The 23,381-nt window shown below is 34.7% G+C and overlaps 1 protein-coding gene across 1 annotated transcript in view; it reads right to left on the minus strand.

Moving 5' to 3' along the window:
• Nucleotides 1-23,381, minus strand: part of CNKSR2 (connector enhancer of kinase suppressor of Ras 2) — a 269,030-nt gene that overhangs the window by 141,938 nt on the left and 103,711 nt on the right. The window contains exon 5 of the mRNA XM_081807972.1: nucleotides 12,459-12,500. Coding sequence (XP_081664098.1) covers nucleotides 12,459-12,500 — 42 coding nt within the window. The remainder of the gene's footprint in view (nucleotides 1-12,458; nucleotides 12,501-23,381) is intronic.

Consider the following 23,381-nt stretch of genomic DNA (forward strand, 5'->3'; position numbering starts at 1 on the left):
GGATGGGTTAGCCTGGTGATGGGTATTAAAGAGGGCACGTACTGCATGGAGCACTGGGTGTTATTCACAAAGAATGAATCATGGAACACTACATCAAAAACTAATGATGTAATGTATAGTGATTAACATAACAATAAAAATACTTAAAAAAAAAAAAAGAATACTAGGCAAAGTTCCAGGGAAGTTATTTAACACATTCTTGTAAAAAATAAATTTGCTCATTCAGTAAAATCGTGTGATATTATGTTGTTAACATTCTAAAGCACAGTATTATCTATGCTACTTAATAGTATATTCTAGAAAAAGAAAACTATCAGATGGTAAGAAAAATACATCCTTTATTATTATAAGTGAACATCAATGTTACAGAGCACCTACCACATGTCTGGCACAATGCTAAATAGTTGACCTTTGAAGAGCATGGGTTTCAACTGAGTGGGTCCACTTATATGCAGAATTTTTAGAGTACAGTCCTGTGAATGTATTTTCTCTTCCTTAAGATTTCCTTGATAACATTTTCTTTTCTCTAGCTTACTTTATTGTAAGAACACACTATAAATACATATAACATACAAAATATGTGTTAATCAGCTATCTCATAGGTAAGGCCTCTGGTCAACAGTAGGCTATTTAATAGTTAAAGGTTTTGTGGAGTCAAAAGTTATATGTGGGTTTTCAGCTATATAGTGGTTCAGTGCATTGTTCAAAGGTCAATCATGTTTCATATTCATTATATCATTTATCCTTATAACAAGTTCCTGAAGTAGATATTATCTTAGCCAGCATAGCGGAGGAGAAAGCAAGGCAAAATAAGCAGATCAAGGTCATTGCCTTGGCAGAAGAAGGACTTGAATTCTTAATCATTATGCTTACCATCTCTTATTTCAATCCTTAAGTTTCAACTTGTTTTTGATCAATTTCATTTTGTATTGCTTAAAACCTAGGTCTGTATTAAATGGATGTTATACAGCACATTTAAACTACATAGTATAATGAAATATAAGCCAATCTTGCAAGCCTTCTTGCAATTTAGAAAGCCGTTTAGATAAGGAGTAGTAGATTTGAGACTGTGAAAGGCACAGCTCTCCGGGAAAACTTAAAGTCATTTTAGCAGCAAAAGAACAACTCTATTCTAGCTAGAAGATGACTTGGTAATCACTTGTATTAAGGGCATTCTTCTGCTATTTTTTGCAATATTCATACCAAAGAATTTTAAATTCTATTTATCTTTAATTCTAAAAACAGAAAGAAAAACTTGAACCTAAAATTAAAGTCTAGTAAATAACATGCCTTTAATAAAGCTAAAGGGAACATAAGATGGCAATGAGTATTATAACTGACCCTGTGGATTCTGTTATAAGCTATCCAAGATGGTGACAAAAAAATAGTGACTAAACAGCAGTTGACAAACAAGGCTAGCTATAACTCAAGAACCTTTTAAAACAAAAGAGGGTCATGGGCTAGAATCAGTGGTACTGTGACTTTTTTCTTCCCTCAGTAGTTCATATTAATTTCAGTTATGATTTAATATAATAGAACATATTTTTGGAATGAAATGGAAAGTTTTCATATTCTGTTCTACATACATAATATATTTTATATATATTTGCATATATGTGTATGGCTAGTTCACCTAAAACTAAAAGTTCTAAAGGGAAAAAAGATCCGAGCACAGCACGTTTAGTATAAAACAAATGGTTTTAAAACAGTTGTAAAAGCCACATTTTAGGGGGTGCCTGGGTGGCTAAGTTGGTTAAGGGTCTGCATTCGGCTTGGGTCGTGGTCACAGGTCCTGGGATAGAGTCCCGCATCTGGCTCCCTGCTCACTGGGGAGTCTGCTTCTCCCTCTCCCTCTCCCCCTGCTCATGTGAGCTCTCTCTCTCTCGCTCACTCTCTCTCTCAAATAAATAAATAAAATCTTTTAAAAAAGCAACATTTTAGTCTCTGTGGAGATTCAAAAAACAGCAACCTTACATTAATTATATTAATATATAATACATTATATATCAATAATAACAGCATTATTTCATTATCACCAACTTTATCAAGTACTTATTAATACGTGAAGTTTCAGCTATTGTATTTCAAAAGGGAAACACAGTAAGTACTCTAAGTACAAACAATATTGAAAAGCTAAGGGATAGGAAAGAAGTCTTTCCTATGTTGGTTAGCATTGGAGCATACTAAGGCATGATTGAGCTACTCAAAGTATTTTTATTTACATTTTTCTAAATAAGTGAAGTACTGGGTCAGTTATTCTGAGTGTACTGGAGGAAGTGAATGGAACTACCTTTGGATTAAAAAATTAGAAATTCATTTGACATAAGAAAGAACTTCAGGCTCATAAGCTTAACAAAAGATTTTATAAAAAAAAGACTACAAAAGGACATTTCTACTTTTAAAGGCATATACATATATACAAGGAAGAATATAAAACCAAGACAAAATGGGGGAAACAATAAACAGATGCATATACATTTTAAGAAGGCAACAATGATGTGAAAGCTACAATTTAAGAACAGCTTAAATGATTCAGGCTTTATTATCAATAAAATGGAAAATAGTAACAGAAGTTTTTATAGTGTATACATATTAAAAGTTATTAATATAAATATTTAAATTAAAATAGTCTAGAAGACAGAGCATGTTTTAAATTTTTTAATGTTTTTTTAAATTAACACATAATGTATTATTTGTTTCAGGGGTATGTTTTTATTTTTTTGTTTGGTTTGTATATTAGTGTAATTCAGTATTATAAATCATGTGATTCTATGCCAACTTAGGATGACATTTGCATTGTATTTTGTGAACAAGAGAGGTTTTGTTTTTATAAAACAGCACACATTTATTCTAATATTAGTGAGAACTCTAAATGATATAAGCCTCATTCAGAAATATAATATTCTTAGTATTTTAATACTTGCCAGATCTCTGTGGAGCTAACAATTTCGTACTTCTAATTATGATGGTTCCCTAACAAGATGCAAGGAGTAAACAATCACAGGTAACTTTGAAAGAGTAAAATCCACAAAAAGAATTTAAATTGGTACTTAAAACTATTATTTTACATAAATATTCCCCAACACAGGAAGAATTCTTGCTCATATGAATGAAGAGAATTGAAGGAGAGACAATTTTTTAAACTTAAAAACTAATATAATAGAATTTCAATTTAAACCTAATGTAAAAATTATATCTGTATACAGTGAAGATTAAGAGTTTCAAATAGCTTTAGAATGCAACTGTAGGAGCAAATATATGACGGTTATATGAACTTTGCTCCAACAAGGCCTAGAAAACTCTGCAATTCCTTTAGGTTTCAAATTCTGATGGTGGGGAAAAAAACACAACAAAACAACTAACAAAATGAGAAGAAACCACCACCACCATTCCATAAAGCTATGTATTCCCTCAATAATCACTGAGGGTGAGTATCTGTTACTGATTCAAATGCCAACTATTATGTTCAAGGATTTCACAAACAGGGAAAGTGTTTCAGGTGGTCAGTTTGGCTTTGTGCTTAATATCACTGACATTAAGCATGCTGCCCTTGTGTTCCTGATAATGGAAAAGAGGCAGTAACACTTAAAAATAACCATCATCTGCGAATGATGAGGTCAGTACCAAACAGTGAGAGAACATAAATCCCAAATGTGAACCTGCTCTGATGAGCAAGAAGTGGACCCACGACACTTCTGACTTACTTCCAATGGCATCCCCAAGACATCCTGGTCTGAATTAAAGTTGACACAAGAGGCCCCACTCTCCTCTAGTTTCTGATAGGGAAACAGTCAGCTGGAAACCAGAAGTTAATCTGGGAAAATCTCCATTCTATTTGCCTGCTCTCTCAGGGGCAAGAAATAGAGGTAGGCAGGCTTGCAGTGGGTCCCCACGTAGTTGAGAGAGCACTCATTAGGGGGCGTGCTACTTTCCATTCTCAAAATTAACAAGGGTCTGGCCATAGGATTGCTCAGCTAAGATGTAGGTTATCAGGAAGAGGATGCCATTTTACTTTAGACTCAAATAGCAAGACTGAAGCAGTTCATTATAATTAGATGAACTTCAGGAAAATCTAGGCACTATCTATATAGTTAACGGCAAATAAGAACAAACAGCTGAGAACAGGGAGCAATGTCTTCACGTAGCGTTGAGAAATTCAAAATTGCCATATGTGTTTTTTTGGGAGGAAAGAGCTAATTGTACTGTGCCAATTATGAATTTATTGGCTCTCAGCTTCAAATTCACCCTTCAGTGCTTGCTCTGTGATATATATGGCCAGGAGGTTTTAAGCATTTCTGCTTTACAAAAAGGACACTGTTAGGATCTTATCAGTAGAGGGCGCTAAAGAAACATCACAAGGGGAAGGAGGCTTCTCTTCCAGGTTCCCTAGTGTTGCATTTTGCTTTGTCTTGTTCCTGCTGCATGGTCCATCAATGATGGATGTGTGTGAGAACATCCTGTGGTGCCCAGACCACGCAGTCCTTCAGTGACTTCTCAGCCTCGGCCTGGGCTCAGTGGCCACCATCCTGGGGCCCTCTTAGCCTCATACCCACAGCAGCACCCCACTCTCTCGGTGAGCCCTCCCACCAGCATCACTTGCTTATATCCTGGAAAGTTGTTTCCAGTTTGCCTGGTAACAGTGGACCAGCTCTGGCTTAGGCAACCCAGTGCAACCCTCTGGCTCCAGTGAGTTCTGACCCTCAACCTACAATTCTTGGCTGGTGGGAGAATGTCTGCCTGTAAGTTGTCCTTCCTTGTATATATCACCCCCGTATCCCATCCTAGGGAATGCTTTACATTCTCTTTATATCTGTATAGGTAATCTTCTATTGTAGTTTAATATATAAAAAGACTTTATTCATTTGAGAGAGAGCAGAGGGAGAGGGACAAGCAGACTCCATGGTGACTGGGGAGCCCGACAGGGAGCTTGAACCCACGACCCTGAGATCATGACCCGAGCCAAAATCAATAGTCAGATGCTTAACCAACCAAGCCACCCAGGTGCTCCTGTTTAATAACTATTTAGATCAAACTTGTTTGTTACAGTTTGATTCTTGTCTCCAGATTGATTCCATTACCTTGATGAAGAAATCTTTTACAGTGACTGCAACCGTAGTTTAAAAAAATTTACAGTGTCAAAAAAAAAATCCATAGCATCTTTGATCACACTGTGGTGAATGGTCTCAGATGAAGATGGTTCTTCAATTTAACACTTCATGAGACCATACTGTTTTTTACTGATTTTGTGAGTTATCACCAAAGAATTATGGCATTTAGACCTTAGAAAACACAGATACTCTAATCTCCCACTTAATCAGAAAGGCTAATTTAGTTTGTTCACAGCTAGTAAGTGCCAGAATGAGGTCAAGACACCAAATCTCTTTAACTTTCAAGTTGGTACTCTTTCTACTACATTACTCTGCCTCACTTGACTCCCCAACAAAAACAAGTATTCTTTGAGAACAAGGATTACACACTCAGAGTCAGTCTGTGTAAGCATTTTATAATGCATAATGTGATCAGCAAATGTAATGTTAGCAAGAACATCCACATAATGTCTATCCAAATCATAATAAGACACATTAAAAAGAGATTATCTTAATTCATTATGTATGGCCATATTCCCTTTAGTATATACACGCTTTCCTTTTGTCCTAGAAAAGACATTTTTTACCTCCATCATATTCTGTCTGATTTTTTCTTTCCTCTATAAGACATTGGCTTAACTAGAGAAGTTAAGTTACAGTTAAAATAATTTATAAGGCAATTAACCAACAAAATGTCAAAACCTGAAGATAGTCTAATACAACACTCAAGAGATCAATGCCTAGTTCAGTAATAGTGTTAGCATGCTTCTTCAGGTTGAGCACAAAGATAGTGAAGGGGGCCAAGATAGAAGAGTCACATCAACTGTGAAAACAAAGAAGCCTCTTGATGCTTTTCATGTATAAAACTCAGTATTAGAATTCATTTTAATGAGATGGCCCATAATTTGCCTGTCCAAATACTACAGTTACAGCCAAAATGTCAACCATACAAAAAAATATCTCCACTTGCAATGGCTCCAAACCAGTGTTAAGAGAAGAGTCTAGCTGTAATTGCCAAAGCTGCCTTTTCAGAGCATTAGGGACCTTCAGAAGACCAATGTAAAATTATTTTGATGATGTCATTAGAGTGCCACTATTTTCAAGAAATCTCTAAAGATAAAATATCAATATGATCATTTTTATTTTATTATGGAACATGCTGCTGTCCCAGTACTTATCTTCAAGGTTTGGGGTAATCAGAAGAAAGCTATGTTTACTTAAATGATACAACATAGATGGTGAGGCAAAGTCTCAAATGAGCTCTTTATTTTCTCCTCTGGGCTCTTCTGTTAGACCTGTTGGTTCTGTGTAGTTTTAGCCATTTCTAGTCTAGATAGCAGAGAAGGCACAATACTCTCAGCCCAGATGGAATTTAGGAGTAAAGAACTCATACATTTAAAGACAGGAAAAAATTACACGAATGTTTATGAAATATAACAGTCAACATGCCAACATAAGCCTAATTAATGATAAAACCTAAAGTAGTGAAAAAAAGAGAATAGCTTGGACGGAGAAGAGAAAAGATAAGAGAGCATTTACGAGAATGTCCTTCCTACAAACTGTAAAGTACTACTTAACAAAAAGATAATCTTAACACTAACATAATAAAATAGGCATTCATTGTCTTTATTCCTCCCATTATTTTTATGAAAGCAGTGGGGATAAAATGCCAGTACAAAGCAAGTGCCATATAGAAGAACACACTGTTGGTCAATGTCAAAGAAGTATTTGAGCTCAGTACAATCTGATTTAAACCATGTGACTTTCATGATCATGCCTGGCCTGAGATTTTCAGTTTATCAAAGCTGGTAAGTGTTCCAGGCTCACCAATGAGAGCGGCAGGGCTGTGATAAGCACAGTTGAAGTCTGCTGAAGCACAAGGTCTCAAATGGCTTGTCAGGAGTGCTTCTCTCTCCAGATTCAAAGACTTAGTGAAAGGTGGGAGTTAGGAGAAAGTAGGGTATGAAACGCAAGAAAACTCCAGATTCCCTGTAACTGATTTACTGTGTATAAAACCAGCATCGGTGCAGAGCAAAAACAGATGCGCTCCAACCTATCAGGGAAGGTATAATCAGGGCCAAGCCTAACGGAAAGGGAAATACCAGGTCAATAGAGGGGAAATGCCTTACTGCTTATCAGTAGCCAACAATCACTCAGATGTATAGTGCACTGATCATCTGCATTTCCTTTTTGTCCTTTATGGCTGAGCTGTGTGGTCAGTTCCATTATACTTACTGACAAATTCCAAGGAAACCCAAGTTGTCCAGTTTCCTTTTATACATTCTCATGTTTCATATTAACAGACATCTTTGTCTACCACTGCAACCAAACAACCAATCCTCTTTTCCACCCAACTTTCTGGTCTTCAGAGTTTACTACTTTAGAGTCTTAAGCATAAAAAACTGTTTTAAAGACAAGAACAGTGAGCATCAGGAAATCTAGCATGTGTACCATAAAATTATCCATTGAAAGCCATCAGGATTATGAATCTAATAGAATACATACTTGTATAATTTTTCATTATAAAAGCAAGGCAAACTGGGGTGCCTGGGTGGCTCAGTCAGTTAACGTCTGCCTTCGGCTCAGGTCATGATCCCAGGGTCCTGGGATCGAGCCCCCCATCGTGCTCCCTGCTCAGTGGGGAGTCTGCTTGTCCCTCTGCCTCTCCCCCTGCTTGTGCTTTCTCTCTCAAATAAATAAAAATCTTTACAAAATTTTTTTAAATAAAAAAATAAAAGCAATGCAAACTAATTGAAGAAAATTGGGAAATATTTAAAAATTAAAAAAATCAGCTATTATCTTACTAAGCAAACATAATAAATATTAACATAGAATATTTTCTTTTAAAATTTTCAACAATGATGACTTGTGTTTATAATGCTTTTAATCTGTTTTTTACTTAACATCATTATTTAGAATCTTTTCTTGAACACTGGAACATAAATATTTTAGGTATATTCAAAAATGTAATTTATTCATAAATTATATATTCAGATATAATTTCAAATAGTAACTATGAATAGTAAATATTTCATCTTGTAATTGCACCATAATTTACTTACGCATTACCCTATTATTTCCTATTTTTCACTATTATACATAATGCTGTTCTAAATTCTTGTTATAAAAAATCTTATTGTGTTTTATAATTTGTTTTTAGACCAGATTCCCAAGATAGGTTAGGAATACAGACTCTGGAGCCAGACTGCCCGAGTTAAATCCTGTCTTAAATCCCTTCCAACTGTGTCACTTCAGGAAAGTCAACTAACCTTCCTGTGCTTCATATGTTTCCTCATCTGTAACACGGAGAGGGTAGTAATAAAACCTATCTCATAGGCGCCTGGGTGGCTCAGTTGGTTGGGCGACTGCCTTCGGCTCGGGTCATGGTCCCGGAGTCCTGGGATCGAGTCCCACATCGGGCTCCCGGCTCAGCGGGGAGCCTGCTTCTCCCTCTGACCCTCTCCCCTCTCATGCTGTTTCTCTCTCTCTCTCAAATAAATAAATAAATAAAATCCTAAAAAAAGAAAAAAAAGAAATTAAAAAAAAAACCTATCTCATAAGGTTGTTACGAGGACCAAATGATTAGTTTATATACAGCACTTGAAATAGTGTCTGAGGCATACTGTAAATACTATACAAATATCAGTATTAAAGTTTCTGAGCCTTAAAATTGCCTAAAACTTAAAAAGGTTTAATGAATGTACATGCCTAGCGGTAAGGTATGTCCATTTTAATTTCATTAGATTCTCACCGGCATTCGAATATTTTTAGTGTGTGTTTTTTTGTGTGTGTGTATTTGTGTTTATGAATTGATACGTGAAAAATTGTATTTCATTACTGTGTTACAGGGATTCCTTGTTTTCTGAGGAAAACCACTGCTGGAAAGTAATGGTCGTTTTTGTGATTTAATTTAGGTATGCAGAGCTTGTCTCTTTAGAAATAAATAAATCCATTGATTTGCATTATCTTTCTGATTTAGCTAATGATACTTATCTATTTGATTTATTTAATAACCTTCATTTAAAAAATAGCACTCATATTTTTTTATTCCTCACTATGTGTTATAGACTCAAGGCTTGTGCCTCCCCCTTAATTCTTATGTTGAAACCTAATGCAAAATGTGATGGTTTTTGGGACTGGAGTCGTTGAGAGGTGACTAGGTCATAAGGGCTGAGTCCTCTTAAATTGGATTGGATTAGTGTCCTTATAAGAGACCCTAGAGGGCTCCCTCACCCCTTCCACTATGTGAAGACTCTCTGTGAACCAGGGTACAGGCCCTCACTAGACAGCGAATCTGCAGGCACCCTTATGTTGGACTGCCCAGCCTCCAGAAGTATAAGAAATGTTTGTTGGTTAAGCCCCCCAGGCCAGGGTATTTTTGTTATAGCAGCGTGAATGGCATCTGATTTTGTTGTTCACTCCAGCCTTTTGCTACCACAAGTTTCCTATTCTGAAATTAGAAACTTTTGCTTCATTTACTTGGTAAACTTACTCAAATATATTTTTTCAAGAAGGTACGTTAGTGATCTTGCTGATCTAAAAATTATCTTTTTGTTGCTTTCACACATGAATGATAATTTAGATACAAACATTTTGGGACATTACTTTTTTAAAAGATTTATGGATTTTGTTTCATCGTCTTCTGCCAGTTATGGTTTCACAGTACACATGTGAATACAATATAATTTCTATTTCTTCGAAGTCAAAACCTCTCATGTGTCTCTTCGCACTGGTTAAATGAATGTAGTTGCTTCTTGCCATAAAACTGTAAAATGTTATCAGAAAATATCGTGAAGCTATTATCTTTCCAATTCACTTTCTGACTTTGTTGAGAAATTCAGTTTTCCCAATTTCTATTCCTAAATTTTTCTATTATATCCTTAATTGTTTTCTTCTTTAGAAACTAATAATTAGTTGAAGGTGTGTTAACCATAACCTATCCTCTATAGACATTATCTTCTCTCATTTTTTGTCTTTTTATTAATTTACTAAAAATCTGAGCGTCAATAAAATTTATTTTGTGACTCATTGTTTCAATTTGCTGGAATAACCAGTATGGTTTTTACTGCTATCAGCATGGTTTTCTATTTCCATGTTCTTAGTTTTAAAGACTGCTTTTTTTTTAGTTCATTTTGTGTCCAGTTTATAGTGGTTTTGCCTTCTTTATAATATGGTATTCTATTTTAATGCAAACAATATTCTTTTGATCCTTCTTGAGATCATTAAATAGATGTTCTTAATAAACTTACTGCATGGGGAAGGATTTCCTTCTGATATATGAGAGGATACTTCTTCTCTTTCCCATTCTTTTTCTTTACTCATCCTTTAAATAAAGATCTATTTCAAGAAAAGACACACCTCACAACTTTTCTGAGCTATCTCAGTTTGTTTAAGCTGTTGAAGAGTACTCTGATGCTTATACTGCCTATGGAACTCCTAGGATATAGCAGGTTTTCATAAGTGGTAAGTTCTCCTTCCTCTTCATAACTGCCTTCCCTACTGTCTAGACAAAATAAAGATATAGGGATTGGGCCTGGGCTGAGACAGATGATGTTCTAGTGCATATCTCAAGCTACTGTAGTCTCTACTCATTTGTATGAGTACTCTGACTCAACTACCATAGTAACAAAGAGAACATTCAAATTCAGTCACAATTTGATTCTAAACAAGTTATATCAAAACTCAGGTTTTTATTTTCTGGTGCACATAAAAAAGAAAAAGGGAAAATGGAAACAGATAAATACTGGAAAGAAGGTCATGAGATTACAAATGATTGAACTTAGCAGATATTAATATTCTCATTTTACATATTAAGAACAAAGTCTTCTACAAATATCAAATCATTCTGTCATATACCTGAAACTAATATAATGTTTTGTGTCAATTACAGCAATAATTTTTTTTGATTGTTAAAATTTACCTTAAAAAATCTCAAAGAAAGTTAAAGCACTTGACTAAGGTCATGGAGATACAAAGTGTTAGAATTAGGGTTCAGATAGTTCTTTAGACTTAATGTGATTTCCTTTATACTACAGGAAATCTAGAAAGAGACTTTTTTGAATATTTTGTTTTAAAGAAAGTATTCCAGCATCATATAACAAGTGGTTGGTATAACTCAATACTATTTTATTATTTTCAAAAAGAATCTTATTGTGAGAAAAGTAACACACAAGTATATAACCTTCTACTGAAAGCTAGCACATTAAAAGGCCAGGAAGGGAGGAGTAGAAATAGACAAATACCACATGATTTCACCATATGTGGAATTTAAGAAACTGAACAAACAAGCAAAGGAGGAAAAACAGAGAGGCAAACCAAGAACCAAACTCATAATTGTAGAGAATACACTGAGGGTTACCAGAGGGGAGGTGGGTGGGGGGGATGGGGGAAACAGGTGATGGGGATTAAGGAGGGCACTTGTGATGAGCACTGTGTGATGTGTATGGAAGTGTCGAATCATTATATCGTACGCCTGAAACTAATATCACACTGTATGGTAACTAACTGGAATTTAAATAAAAGTATCAAAAATGTTAATAAAAAATAAAAGAACAGGAGAACTCTAAAAAAAAAAAAAGAAGAAAATACAAGTGCTTTCTGAGCTGAACTGATTGGTTAATGTCATCCACAGTCTCAATCGTCATCAGACAGGATCTTAAATTCTCACTAGCTGGAATGTGAAATTGCCAAAGTAATATATTGCATTCACTTCTCAACTTCTTCAATGTTACTTATGTTGTCATTCATTTCTAACAGAGGTGAAGAAATTATCAGAACCAATGAGCATCAACCAAGTTACAGATTTACAAAGAAAAGCAGCAAACTGTTCATTAATAAGAAAGGATACTTTCTATAAAGTATACTTTCTAATACTTTCTATAAAGTATAACGTACTCACATTCCATTTCTAGTAATAAAATATTTGCAAGTCATTAATTGATTAAACAAATATTGCCAAATTAAAATTTGGAAGGTTCTTTGATGAGTATAGAATCTGATCAAAGGCAGATTGACTATTAAGTATTTCATCCAAATGATGATAAGTTGTTTACCCCATTATACAACCAAATACTTTTCTTTTTGTCACAAAAAAATTCTGATTTCAAATTCTCTTTTTTCTAGGTTTTTCATTATATTCCAACCTTACTACATATTACTATCTTAAAATTTGTATCATATTGTATCATATTTTCCTATTAGGATACAAAAGAATGGTTGTAACTAATTTAACTTGTTCTTTTATACTCTTTATATTCTTTTGTACTTTTCCTATGAGATAAGCAGAGCTCATTTTCATAGGCTATACCTTTTTATTTAATTACTAGTTAAATATTTTCTAATGAAGATGAAAATAAATTCAAGCATACTTACCACATGAAGAATTTTATTCTCTGTTTCATACACAGTACAATCCTTTAAAAAAAAAAAGAAACATATACATCAGTTTTAAAAAAGTCAAACATGCCTTTTAAAATACTTTCTTAGTGAATAAAGCCAATGTGATCTTTAAATTTAAAAAATAAAATACTTTCTTTGGAAATGTACAATTTGAAAAAGTCTTGACAATTCCAACAAAAACAGCAATAAGAATGGGAAAAAAATCTGGAATGCCATATACCAAAATATTCATTGTATTTAGCTCTGATGGTCAGTTACAGAGATATTCTTATTTTTGCTTAACTATATTTTCTAATTTTATACACATATATTAAAAAATAAACAGATACAAAATCAAGTATTAGAAAAAATTATTGTAACCATTTTCTATCTAAATTTTTATGTGTGATAAGTACTTTTTTGTTGAAGTATTTCTAGCATTTCAAATACTAATTTATTATAGATTGGAACATAAGGAAAAACACTAATATTTATTTCAATAGTCTGATCTTAGTTTCAAAAATGCTTTTATATTTTCAGCTGTTGTAGGCTATCAAATATCCTTTATATTATGCATTTAAAATTGATACACGCTACTAATAAACATCAAGTTCATAGTTCTTACCTAAATTTGAATCCTTGAAATTATAAAAAATTGTTTCTAAAAATCACCATTGTCTTTTTACCTGTAGTTGCTAGATTTACAATGAATAAAAATATAGCAGAGTGATCTTTGCTTAGAAACTTTGTTTCTATAGCTCATTTTTCTTAAGAAATTTATAAAATGGTCATGACATTAGTAGTAACCCAATAAGGGTATTGTGAGGAATAAATGAGAAAATGGATAAATGGCTTAGCACAGTATCTGGCATACAGTAAGTGATAAATACATTTTAACCATGAGTTATTGTTGTTCTATGTCTTTATTTTAAAAATTTAAACTAATTACCTTTACTTCAAAATATAACATTAACTAATTACTATTTGACCATCTAATTTTGAAAGAATAACCATGTTTCACAGTACTGCATATTTTAAGGAATGATAGCCCATTTCATTTTTTCCCCTGAATTTAATTTTAAGAAAAGGAATCTTGTTGAACATAGTTTTTGATAATGCCATTTCACCACAATACCTTGTCACAAGTATTACATATTCTTATTGGGGCAAAAGTTTTAAAGTTAAATTTGTGTGATTTATTTCACAAACTAATAGAAATACTTAAGGATTGGGCCTTGCTATACTGAAGGGCTTCTGTGCCGAAGAAGAAGTTTGTTACAAATTTAGACATATCTATGTCTCTATAAATTAAGTATGAATTATGTGTACAGGGGAGACAAGGTATAGATAAAGCATTTATACTAGGAAAGTGCATTGTACTTACATCTGAATTTGGAAGAGTCCAATTTTACATTAATTTCAAACACAATTACATCGGTAAGAGATGATTTGGGAAAAGCTGGAAAGTTGCCCAGTTTCCCCAAGCTGCCTGTACAACTTGCTTCAGCTATAATGGATGCAAGTTTGATTATTTACCTACCTTTCCAGAATCAGAGAATATGATTAAATGTTCAAACTTCAAAGGGATTCTCCTCAAGGCAAAAAGCAAATATGATCTAAATGGATACCCTGCTAGTGATACAATAATCATACAGAGAATAACTATTTCAAGTTCTTCAAAATATAATACTTTACTTGCAGATCCCTAGTGTGACACAACAAAAAGAACTATTAAAAAGAATCTTATACTATTGTTAGTAATCATATTGTTTGTTGGTAGTAGTATTGTTAGTCTGTTACTGTTTTGCTGAAACTACTGCATTTCTTTCATAGGATGAAGCAATCGAACAGTTATGTGATACTATCATTCTATCAGTTTTGGTGTCCTAAGTAATTTTAGCATGAGACAAAGTAGATACATATACAAGGTAAGTAGAACCTAGAGTCTCTTGATGTATTATGTGGTACACATATGTATGTATTTCTTAGTTCCACCCACTGAAAAGACACAAACAATCAACTGAGTAATGAATAAATTCCTCACAGTTAGTGATTTTCAAATACCATTTCCCGGGCCTTCTAGGAAAACGGTGGATTCCAAATCTGGGGTAGGAAATGTACAAGATGAGCTTGGATTGTACTGTGACACAGATAGAAAGAAGCTATTAAACTCTACAAGGATTGTGCCAGCAGGATTCAGAAGTCAACATGAGGTGATTCTTACTGGCCAAAGATGGAGCAATTGGGAATCTAAAAAAATAATAGTTGCAATGAATGGAAACAGGAAAGTACATATTAATTATTACATGTATTAATATAGTTGATGCTAAGTTTTATATGTACCAAATACATCCAAATATATTCAGTAACAGTTGTGTAATACTGAATATATTAAACATGGCCACTGACTTAGAAAAGCACAGTTTAAGGAGACAGGCATTCACACAAGTAAGTTAAAATATGTAGATTCCCCAAATCTTCATAAAGTTTAAGTTTCAATAACTTTACAAGTATGAATGCCACAAAAATATAGAAATCAACATGTGAAAGGCCAATTATTTAAAATTTTAAAATACCGATATATTTCTCATTAAAATGCAAAGTGACCATTGTGTTGTGCTATATACATTGCTCAAGCCAAATTTCAAACTTTGTAAACACATTCATCAGCTCCTGCTTCTCAGTGACTAAAAGGATTATATCTATAATCTGAGCTTTAAGATTATTCAAAGAATGACGTACTGATGCATACTTGACAATTCTGACATGACCAACAAGACAAAGTCTAAAAGAGATACATCAGGTGACTGAGGTGGACAAGGTTTTCCTCAGTCTAAAAAACTGTCACAAATATTAAAATTAAAATTAAAAAAATTATTCAAACTTACTGTTTGAAATAAACAAAACCAAATGACTACAAAAGAAATTGGAATAATTAAATTTTCAAAGGAGGGTTGCATTATGTTTGTAGCATATTCCCATATGTGAACTTATTAACGCTTAAATCTGCACTAACACATTTGGGACACTCACTATAATAAAGGCAGGGTCATAGGGGTGGGGGAGCAGAGGAGGAAACAGCTAACTCTGCCTTAAAAAAATCAGGAATGGTGGCTATTAATTGGGTCTCGGAAAAAGTAGGTTTTTAGGTAAAGAAAATAAAGGCGGCATTAATGCAAAAGCAATAAAACTACACTCCAACACTGTTGAGCTACTGTCATAATTTTCAGATTTTAGCTCTGTATACATGTAAGAATCACTTGGAAAGTGGGTTAAAATGCAGATTCCCAGGTTCAGCCCCAGATATACAGATAGGGTAGACCTGGAGTGGGGGCCCCAGCATGATTTTGATAAAGATGGTAGTTTGAAAAACAATCTATTTTATAGGATAAGATGTGATAGAAGAACGCCAAAGCAAATCAAACCAAAAATGACCAAATACATAGAACCTGTAAGACAATACTGATTTGTAAATAGTATCTGCTGGCTCACTCGAAACAGTTCTCAACTCCTCGGAACTACCTGCTTTTGTTACACATTCCCCCCACTTATTGATTGGCTTTTCTTTTTGTCCTCCTAGTAAACTTACTTCTTTCTTCAACCGCTCACTACTTTGAATAACTGCTTCTACTTGTTTGTATCTATACCTTCTTTCAGCCACATCGGCCTATTCATTATGAAAGCCAAAGGCTTTCACAAAGTGTGGGACACAGCATAATAAAAACCAAATAGAACAAAACAATACAAAAAGGTATATATTAACCTGCTACTTTATATTAGGGAGAAGAACAGAAACTAAATGACTATGTTCTTTTTACTTAAGCTATCATGTTAAGGAGTTCATTTTATCATGCTAAATATTTAAATAGCCATAGGTACCTTAGGGGATTCATTTTATTAATAAGTTATTGTATTTCCATCAAGACATGAATTTAAAATATTGGCTTCTCAAGTGTGGGTTTTATTAACACTTAGGGCCAAATATTTTCCCAAAAGATCATACCCCAAGTTTTAAAAAGAAAATAGCACTGAATATGGAGAAATCCACATTTTTAAGGACCTATTCATGCTACAAAAAGGTACACCTCTGACGTTCTACTTATTCTTAGGTTAGGATTAAATTTAGATGTTTAAAAAAGATCGGATTTAGAGCTATGCCACTTATACTCCTAGGAATTCTCTTCAGTAGCTCATGCTGTCTTTTGCGGTGCATGCAAAATGACACTTGCAATTTCTTCTTTATCCTTCTCCATATAATGCTTCTACAAACCATGTGATTTAAAAACCACATTTAAATGCATCAAATTCCTAACAAGACAATATTCATAAAGATAATGAGTGTTTCTTCAGTTTTGATCATTTTTTCCTTTTGAAAAGCCTAAGTATGCACAGAAACCGTCTCCCACGGATGAGCTATGTGCCCACACAGGATCATAATCAGTTATTGTTTTTGTGGAACAGTGATGCAACTGCCGTACTGAGCAGAACACATAGAAACACTTCTATGTGTTACCACTGATGCTCCATACTTTGTCAACACATTTTAAGCATCCTGGGGTCACGATGTTCAGTAAAAGTAATTATTTTTCATTAACTGTGTATTATAGGAACAGCTCACAGGTTATTAATATTGAATACATAAAGCAAGAGAGTGAAGAAAAATAGCGTATGTTTCTAATGCTGTATAAAATTATATTTCATGGAACTTTGTAACTATGAATGCCTTTTTTGTTTGTTTTTTTTTGTTTTTTTTGAGAGAGAGCATATGCGCATGCACAGGGGAAGGGCAGAGGAAGAGGGAGAGAGAATCTCAAGCAGGCTCCACGTCCAGCTCAGAGCCGGAGGCGGGGCTCTATCTCATGACCCTGAGATCGTGACCTGAGCCAAAATCAAAAGCTGGATGCTTAACCAACTGAGCCACCCAGGCGTCCCTAAAAATATTGTTTTGCTTACATGTAATATTTAAATAATCCATCTATGCAAACCTTTAATAATGGCACCTTTGTACTAAATACTTCACATATTCTGTTGTCAAGGTACCAAAATGTTTTCAATGCTGAAGTGATTAGTTCATATGAGCTGGTGTTAGTTTTATTCATTCACTCATTCATTTACTCGAGTCACAATTCCATTCACCAAAAAAGGTTTTGGGGGCATCTTGTAAGTGCAATTCAATGTCAGGCACTACCAGGTAATCAAAGATAAAATAAACTTGGCCCTTGGCCATCATTATTTCATTATTTAGTGGAGAAAACAATCAAATAATAATATAAGGTACATGACAAATGCTAACAGAAGATCCCATAAAAAGGAGATAAATCCTAACTTGTTAACTCTGGAATGACCTTCTGGAGGAGGTATTTTACTGACCTTAAATAGCTTTTGAATCTGGAAATTGGGGGTTCACGGGGAAAAGAACACTTCAGTTTGTGCAAACACAATGAACAAAGGCATGATAAGTAAGCACACCAGACTAGAGCATAAAATATGTGGAATGAATGCAACAGGAAAGAAAGTCTAGAAAATAACATGAGGTCATATTGTGGAGAGCTACCAATGCTAGCCAGGACAAATTTTGTTTTGAAGGGAATAAAATTTTTATTTTTCTGTAACGATCTATTTTGAAGCCCCATTCAACCATGATAGCACTTAACGTGGTCAACTGATAATTTCTTGTGACTATTTTGGGAGGGATTAAAGTCAGGGTAGCTTATATAGTGCCACGGCTGGTGTTAAACAGCAACATTAAAATGGTGAGCGTGTGTGTTGCGGGAAATGGGAGGAGGAGCGGAGTCCAAACTCTCTGGTCCAGCTAACAACTCTAATAGCCATCTCTTCTTGTTTCTTTTCTCATGGTTCTTTTTCCTTTCCCTTAGTTACAAGAGTAGCTTTCAGGTCATGTTTTAGATAATGAATCTCTGTAAAGCTGTGTATCTTCCTAGATATACCAAGTAGACATTTCATCTCTAGGGAGGATGGAGGAGTGTGTACTTTACTCTGATTCAAGGAAGTGCTCAGAGATGTCGGAGCATGGGAAGTATGTGATCAAATATATGTTTTATGCAAACAATGGGGAAGAAGTTGTGGATTTGGAATGGAAAAAAACTGGAGGCGGGAAGATCAGTTGGAATGCTCTTTCAATAGAAAATGTAAAATGTAATCAAAGCTTGAACTGAGGTTATGATGCTGGAAAGCAAGTTGAGGAGAGGTGGCTGACATACATGTAGCCAGGAATGAGAATTGGGTGACTGATTCATCAGACACAGAGAATAATGGGGAGAAGAAAGTTAAACATTACTCTAGGGGTTCAAACCTGAGCAAATGGATGAATGGCTGAGTAGAGATGTTAGGAGAGACTTTGGAGAGAATAAAATAATTATATTTTGGGTATGTGAAATTAGAAGTGGCTGAAAGACAGGACATTTTATACAAAGCTGTCCAGCAAGCAATTGAATAAACTGAATTGGATCTAAAGTAAAGCCAGATCTGGGAGTATTTACACTGAGGTGATAGTTAAAGGCACAAGAAAACAACAAATTCAGTAAAAAAGAATATGTATAGTGAGAAGACAGTGGAGGACAGAAGCTCAGACAATGCTTATATTTAGGAGCAGGAAGGAAGGATTAGTTGCGTGGCCAGGAATAAAGGGAGAAAGGGGTATTACAGAGATATTTATTAAAACTTATAGCAATAAGAGAATTATCATAATTAAGTTCTATGTCTGTGCTGCTTGAAATTCAGTAGTTTTTAGACATATGTGCCTCCTGAGCAATTAAAATGTGCAAAGGAGGAACTGGATTTATAATTTTACTTAGTTTTAATTAATTTAAATTTATATTTTAGTTGCCACATGCAGCTAGTGGTCACCATGCTAGCCAGAAGGTCAGGTCTAGAGAAATATACTATGGTCCTTCCAACAGTTATGAAATGGGAAGCCATTTAACAAGATTTTCAAACAAATAATAATAAAGCAACATCTGAAAAGAAAGATATGGAGGAGTTTAGTTTCCAGTTATTGACCAGATGCTTCACTTTTTTTTTCCTTCCACAAGAGCAGATTCCAGTCTATTGTGACATCTACAGCAGCAGCACCGTACAATGAAAGCAATTCTCTCTGTAGGATGATATACAGAAAAGAGCTATTAAAAGGAATTCAAAGTAGTCATCACCTAGCTTTGCGGGCACAGAGAAAGCAGTGCCGGGGTAAAAGATTTGCGATGGATGGAAGATAAAAGTCCAAACTAAATTTGGATTTATCAAAGAGCAAAACCTGACGGAGTGTCCCGAGTGAAAATAATGTCCATAGTGAATAGACAGTCATTGGTCTTCCTGAATGTGTTATCAAAATGCTACTGTTAAATTTCAGATACATAAATGTCCTTCGCAAACAAGGCAGGCAGAGGTATAACCAACCACCCCATAAGTACCTCCTTGGCAACCCTTTCACCATTTTGTCTGGCTTAAAGACCAAAAACTTGTTGGAGCAGTCTTCTTGCTATTGTTTTGGGAATGAGAAGAGGAGAGTTAATAAAGGATGGTATCTCTTGAAATTTTAAAGATATTACTTATTTATCCATTTTAGAAAAAGAGTGTGAGCAGTAGGGGGAGAAGGAGAGGGAGAGAGAATCTGAAGCAGACTCTGTACTCAGGGCAGAGCCTGCCTGAAGTGGGGTTTGATCTCACGACTTTGAGATCATGACCTGAGCTGAAACCAAGAGTCAGATGCTTAAACGACTTAGCCACCCAGGTGCCCCTCTTGAAATTTTAAAATGACCCATTTTGAAAAGAATTGGTTAAGATTTTCATTGGGTTAAATAAGGTATTGAGTTGCAACATACAAAGAGCAATAAACAAGGGATGGGAGGAGAATGTGAGTGGGCATGAACTTAGTGGTCATCTATAGTCTTTCTATCAGTGAACATAGTCACATTCTTCTGCACTTTGCATCATACTGCTTTTCAAAATTGTCTAGTTCTCCCCCTGCCACAGAGGCCATCTAAAATGAAGCCTCATCTGGCTTTATTATTATGATTTTTTAAAATTTTATTATGTTATGTTAATCACCATACATTATATCATTAGTTTTTGATGTAGTGTTCCATGATTCATTGTGCATAACACCCAGTGCTCCATGCAGAACGTGCCCTCTTTAATACCCATCACCAGGCTAACCCATCCCCCCACCCCCCTCCCCTCTAGAACTCTCTGTTTGTTTCTCAGAGTCCATAGTCTCTCCTGTGGCTTTATTATTTTTTAAAGATTTATTTATTTATTTGAGAGAGAGAGACAACGAGCAGGGTGAGGGGCAGAGGGAGAGGGAGAAGGAGAGAGAGCAGCGGACTCCTCGCCGAGCCCAGAGCCCAACGTGGCCCTTGATCTCAAGACTCTGAGGTCACGACCTGAGTTGAAATCAAAAGTCGGATGCCTAACCAACCCAGTCACCCAGGTGCCCCAATCTGGCTTTAATCACTCTAGTCTTCACAATGAAAGACTACTGTCTCAATAGGTGAATGGGTGTGGAAACTAATCTTTTAGCATATAGGATTTGGGAATGCAGGCAGAAGCAAGGCTGATTGTTTTTTCACCATCCTAATGGCTCTGTAACAAATCTAAAAACTACTGAGGCTGATCAAGATCGAAGTGTCAAAAGGGATAAAGAGTAAAAATGTCAAGTTAAGGTGTTAATGAACAGAAAACTCATTAGGGTGAGACTGTGATCCCTGTAACTTTAATAGCTTTATTTTGACAACGTGAAGAAGCAGTGAGCTAATCCCCATCATGATCTAAGTTTGTTTATTCTGCATGTCTTGAGTAAAGTCCTTATTATTTTTGAAAGGCCTATGTGCTATGTACTAACTGCACATATTTTATGTTTCCATCAGTTATCTGTTAGTCTTACTCTCTCCCATTAGATGGTCAGTATTTTCAAAGAAGAAACTGAACTCTTTTAATTTCTAAAGGTGCTTTGTACACTCTATAAATATAGTCTCAATTTATCAGTTATGAATATTTTATTCCATTGATTCTCTATTTTCACATTCCATAATAAACATTTCACATTGGTTTTATTTATTTATTTATTTTTAAAGATTTTATTTATTTATTTGACAGAGAGAGACACAGCGAGAGAGGGAACACAAACAGGGGGAGTGGGAGAGGGAGAAGCAGGCTTCCGCCGAGCAGGGAGCCGGATGCGGGGCTCGATCCCAGGACTCTGGGATCATGACCTGAGCCGAAGGCAGACACTTAATGGCTGAGCCACCCAGGCACCCCTTCACATTGGTTTTATAGATTAGGTACACAAATGAAATTTTCAAGCCGTTTTTTAAAAACAAAATTTCTAATTGCCAAACTAGCACAGTACATTCAGTTTTGTACCAAAATAGACTGAGTTTCAGTTTTAAAATAATTTTAAATATGAGTTTGTTCTAAACTTTAATCTGCATGATCTCAGCAGATATTTTCAACAAAAATAATTGGGTTTTCTCTGCATGCATGAAGATTCATATTATGTAAAAGATATCAAGAATTTTATATTCATAAAATAAAGCTAACATTTCTTTGTAATAAAAAGCCTCTCTAGCTTCCAGATGTTCAAGTTACTTACTGTAATGACCATCTAATATATCATAAGGGAAAGAAAATCTATAGGGTCTAAATGATGAGAGACAGTTTTTCCCTTGTGACAAATTCAACTAAGGAGTTCAAGCAAAGATAAATACCATGACCTATCATAAATGAAAATATAAATTAAACATTACTTCATCAGTTCAAGATCATCTGCTTGGCTTCCAGAAAAATAAATAGAAATTATGGTATATTTGAAACAAATTCTAAGTATTAGTTTTAAAAATTTCTTAGTCCATATGTATTTGTCCTTTTATCTATTTAGACTGCATTTTCTTGGACAAAATGGAAGCATTTCTTTTCACTATGTGCAACATCTGAAAAGGTAACATTGATACCCAGGCACTCAATAAATAACTTTAGATCATTGATGATAATAATATATTTAAATCATAATAAATACTAAATTGTTCAAGTAATAGTACCAGCCTACATCTAGGCTTAATTTTGTACTCCCTCAAAAATCATTATCATAAATAATCAGTATCCACTTAGGGTTTCCTAGTAGTGACACTGAATGATTATAAGAGAGAATTTTATACTTTGAAAAATGTCAAAAGTTCTTCCTCCTCCCACCAAACCTATCACCAATATTGCAGTAGATTATACTTAAAATACTAAGAGACACACAAATGCATAAGAACACACCATTGAAAAGAGAGAAGAAATTCTTCAAACTCAACCTTTACTAACATATTTGTGGATATTTAAAAATTTTTCCACATAATTTAATTTTATGGTGCTTCCCTTATGTTCAAATAAACAAGATTATTGTCCTTAACATTCTAGTATAATGCTATACTGGAATTCTTTATAGATTCATTGCTGTGCCAGACTTGTATTATGATTTCTAAATATACATTCCTTTTTTTAAAGAAAAAAGTAAACTTCCTGTAGCCACTGAAGTCAGCCATGGCTATACGACTTACTTTGTCCAATGAAATGTGAGCAGATGTGCTTGTCCCATTTGCATGCAGAAACATTAAGAACTAGTTCATAGTTACACCATGCTCTCTTTCCTCTCTGCTGTGATGACCAGCAGTGTTCAACAAGAGGCTACTCTGGGCTTTGAAGGAGGAGGATGTGGAGTAGAGCTATAGCAATCCAGGCTGGATATGAAGCATGAGCACTGGACATGAGTGATATTAAAAGCACAAATATTTCTGGGTTATTATTGCAGCATAATCTAGCTTAACTTGACTGATACAATCTTCTACCAGATACAAGGGGTAAAACTGAACACATATGAAAATGAAGACCTAAACAATGCAGAGTTTAATGCAATAACTA

The sequence above is a fragment of the Leptonychotes weddellii genome, chromosome X, assembly GCF_054177405.1.
Source record: "Leptonychotes weddellii isolate Sample4059 chromosome X, ASM5417740v2, whole genome shotgun sequence".
Lineage (NCBI taxonomy): Eukaryota > Metazoa > Chordata > Mammalia > Carnivora > Phocidae > Leptonychotes > Leptonychotes weddellii.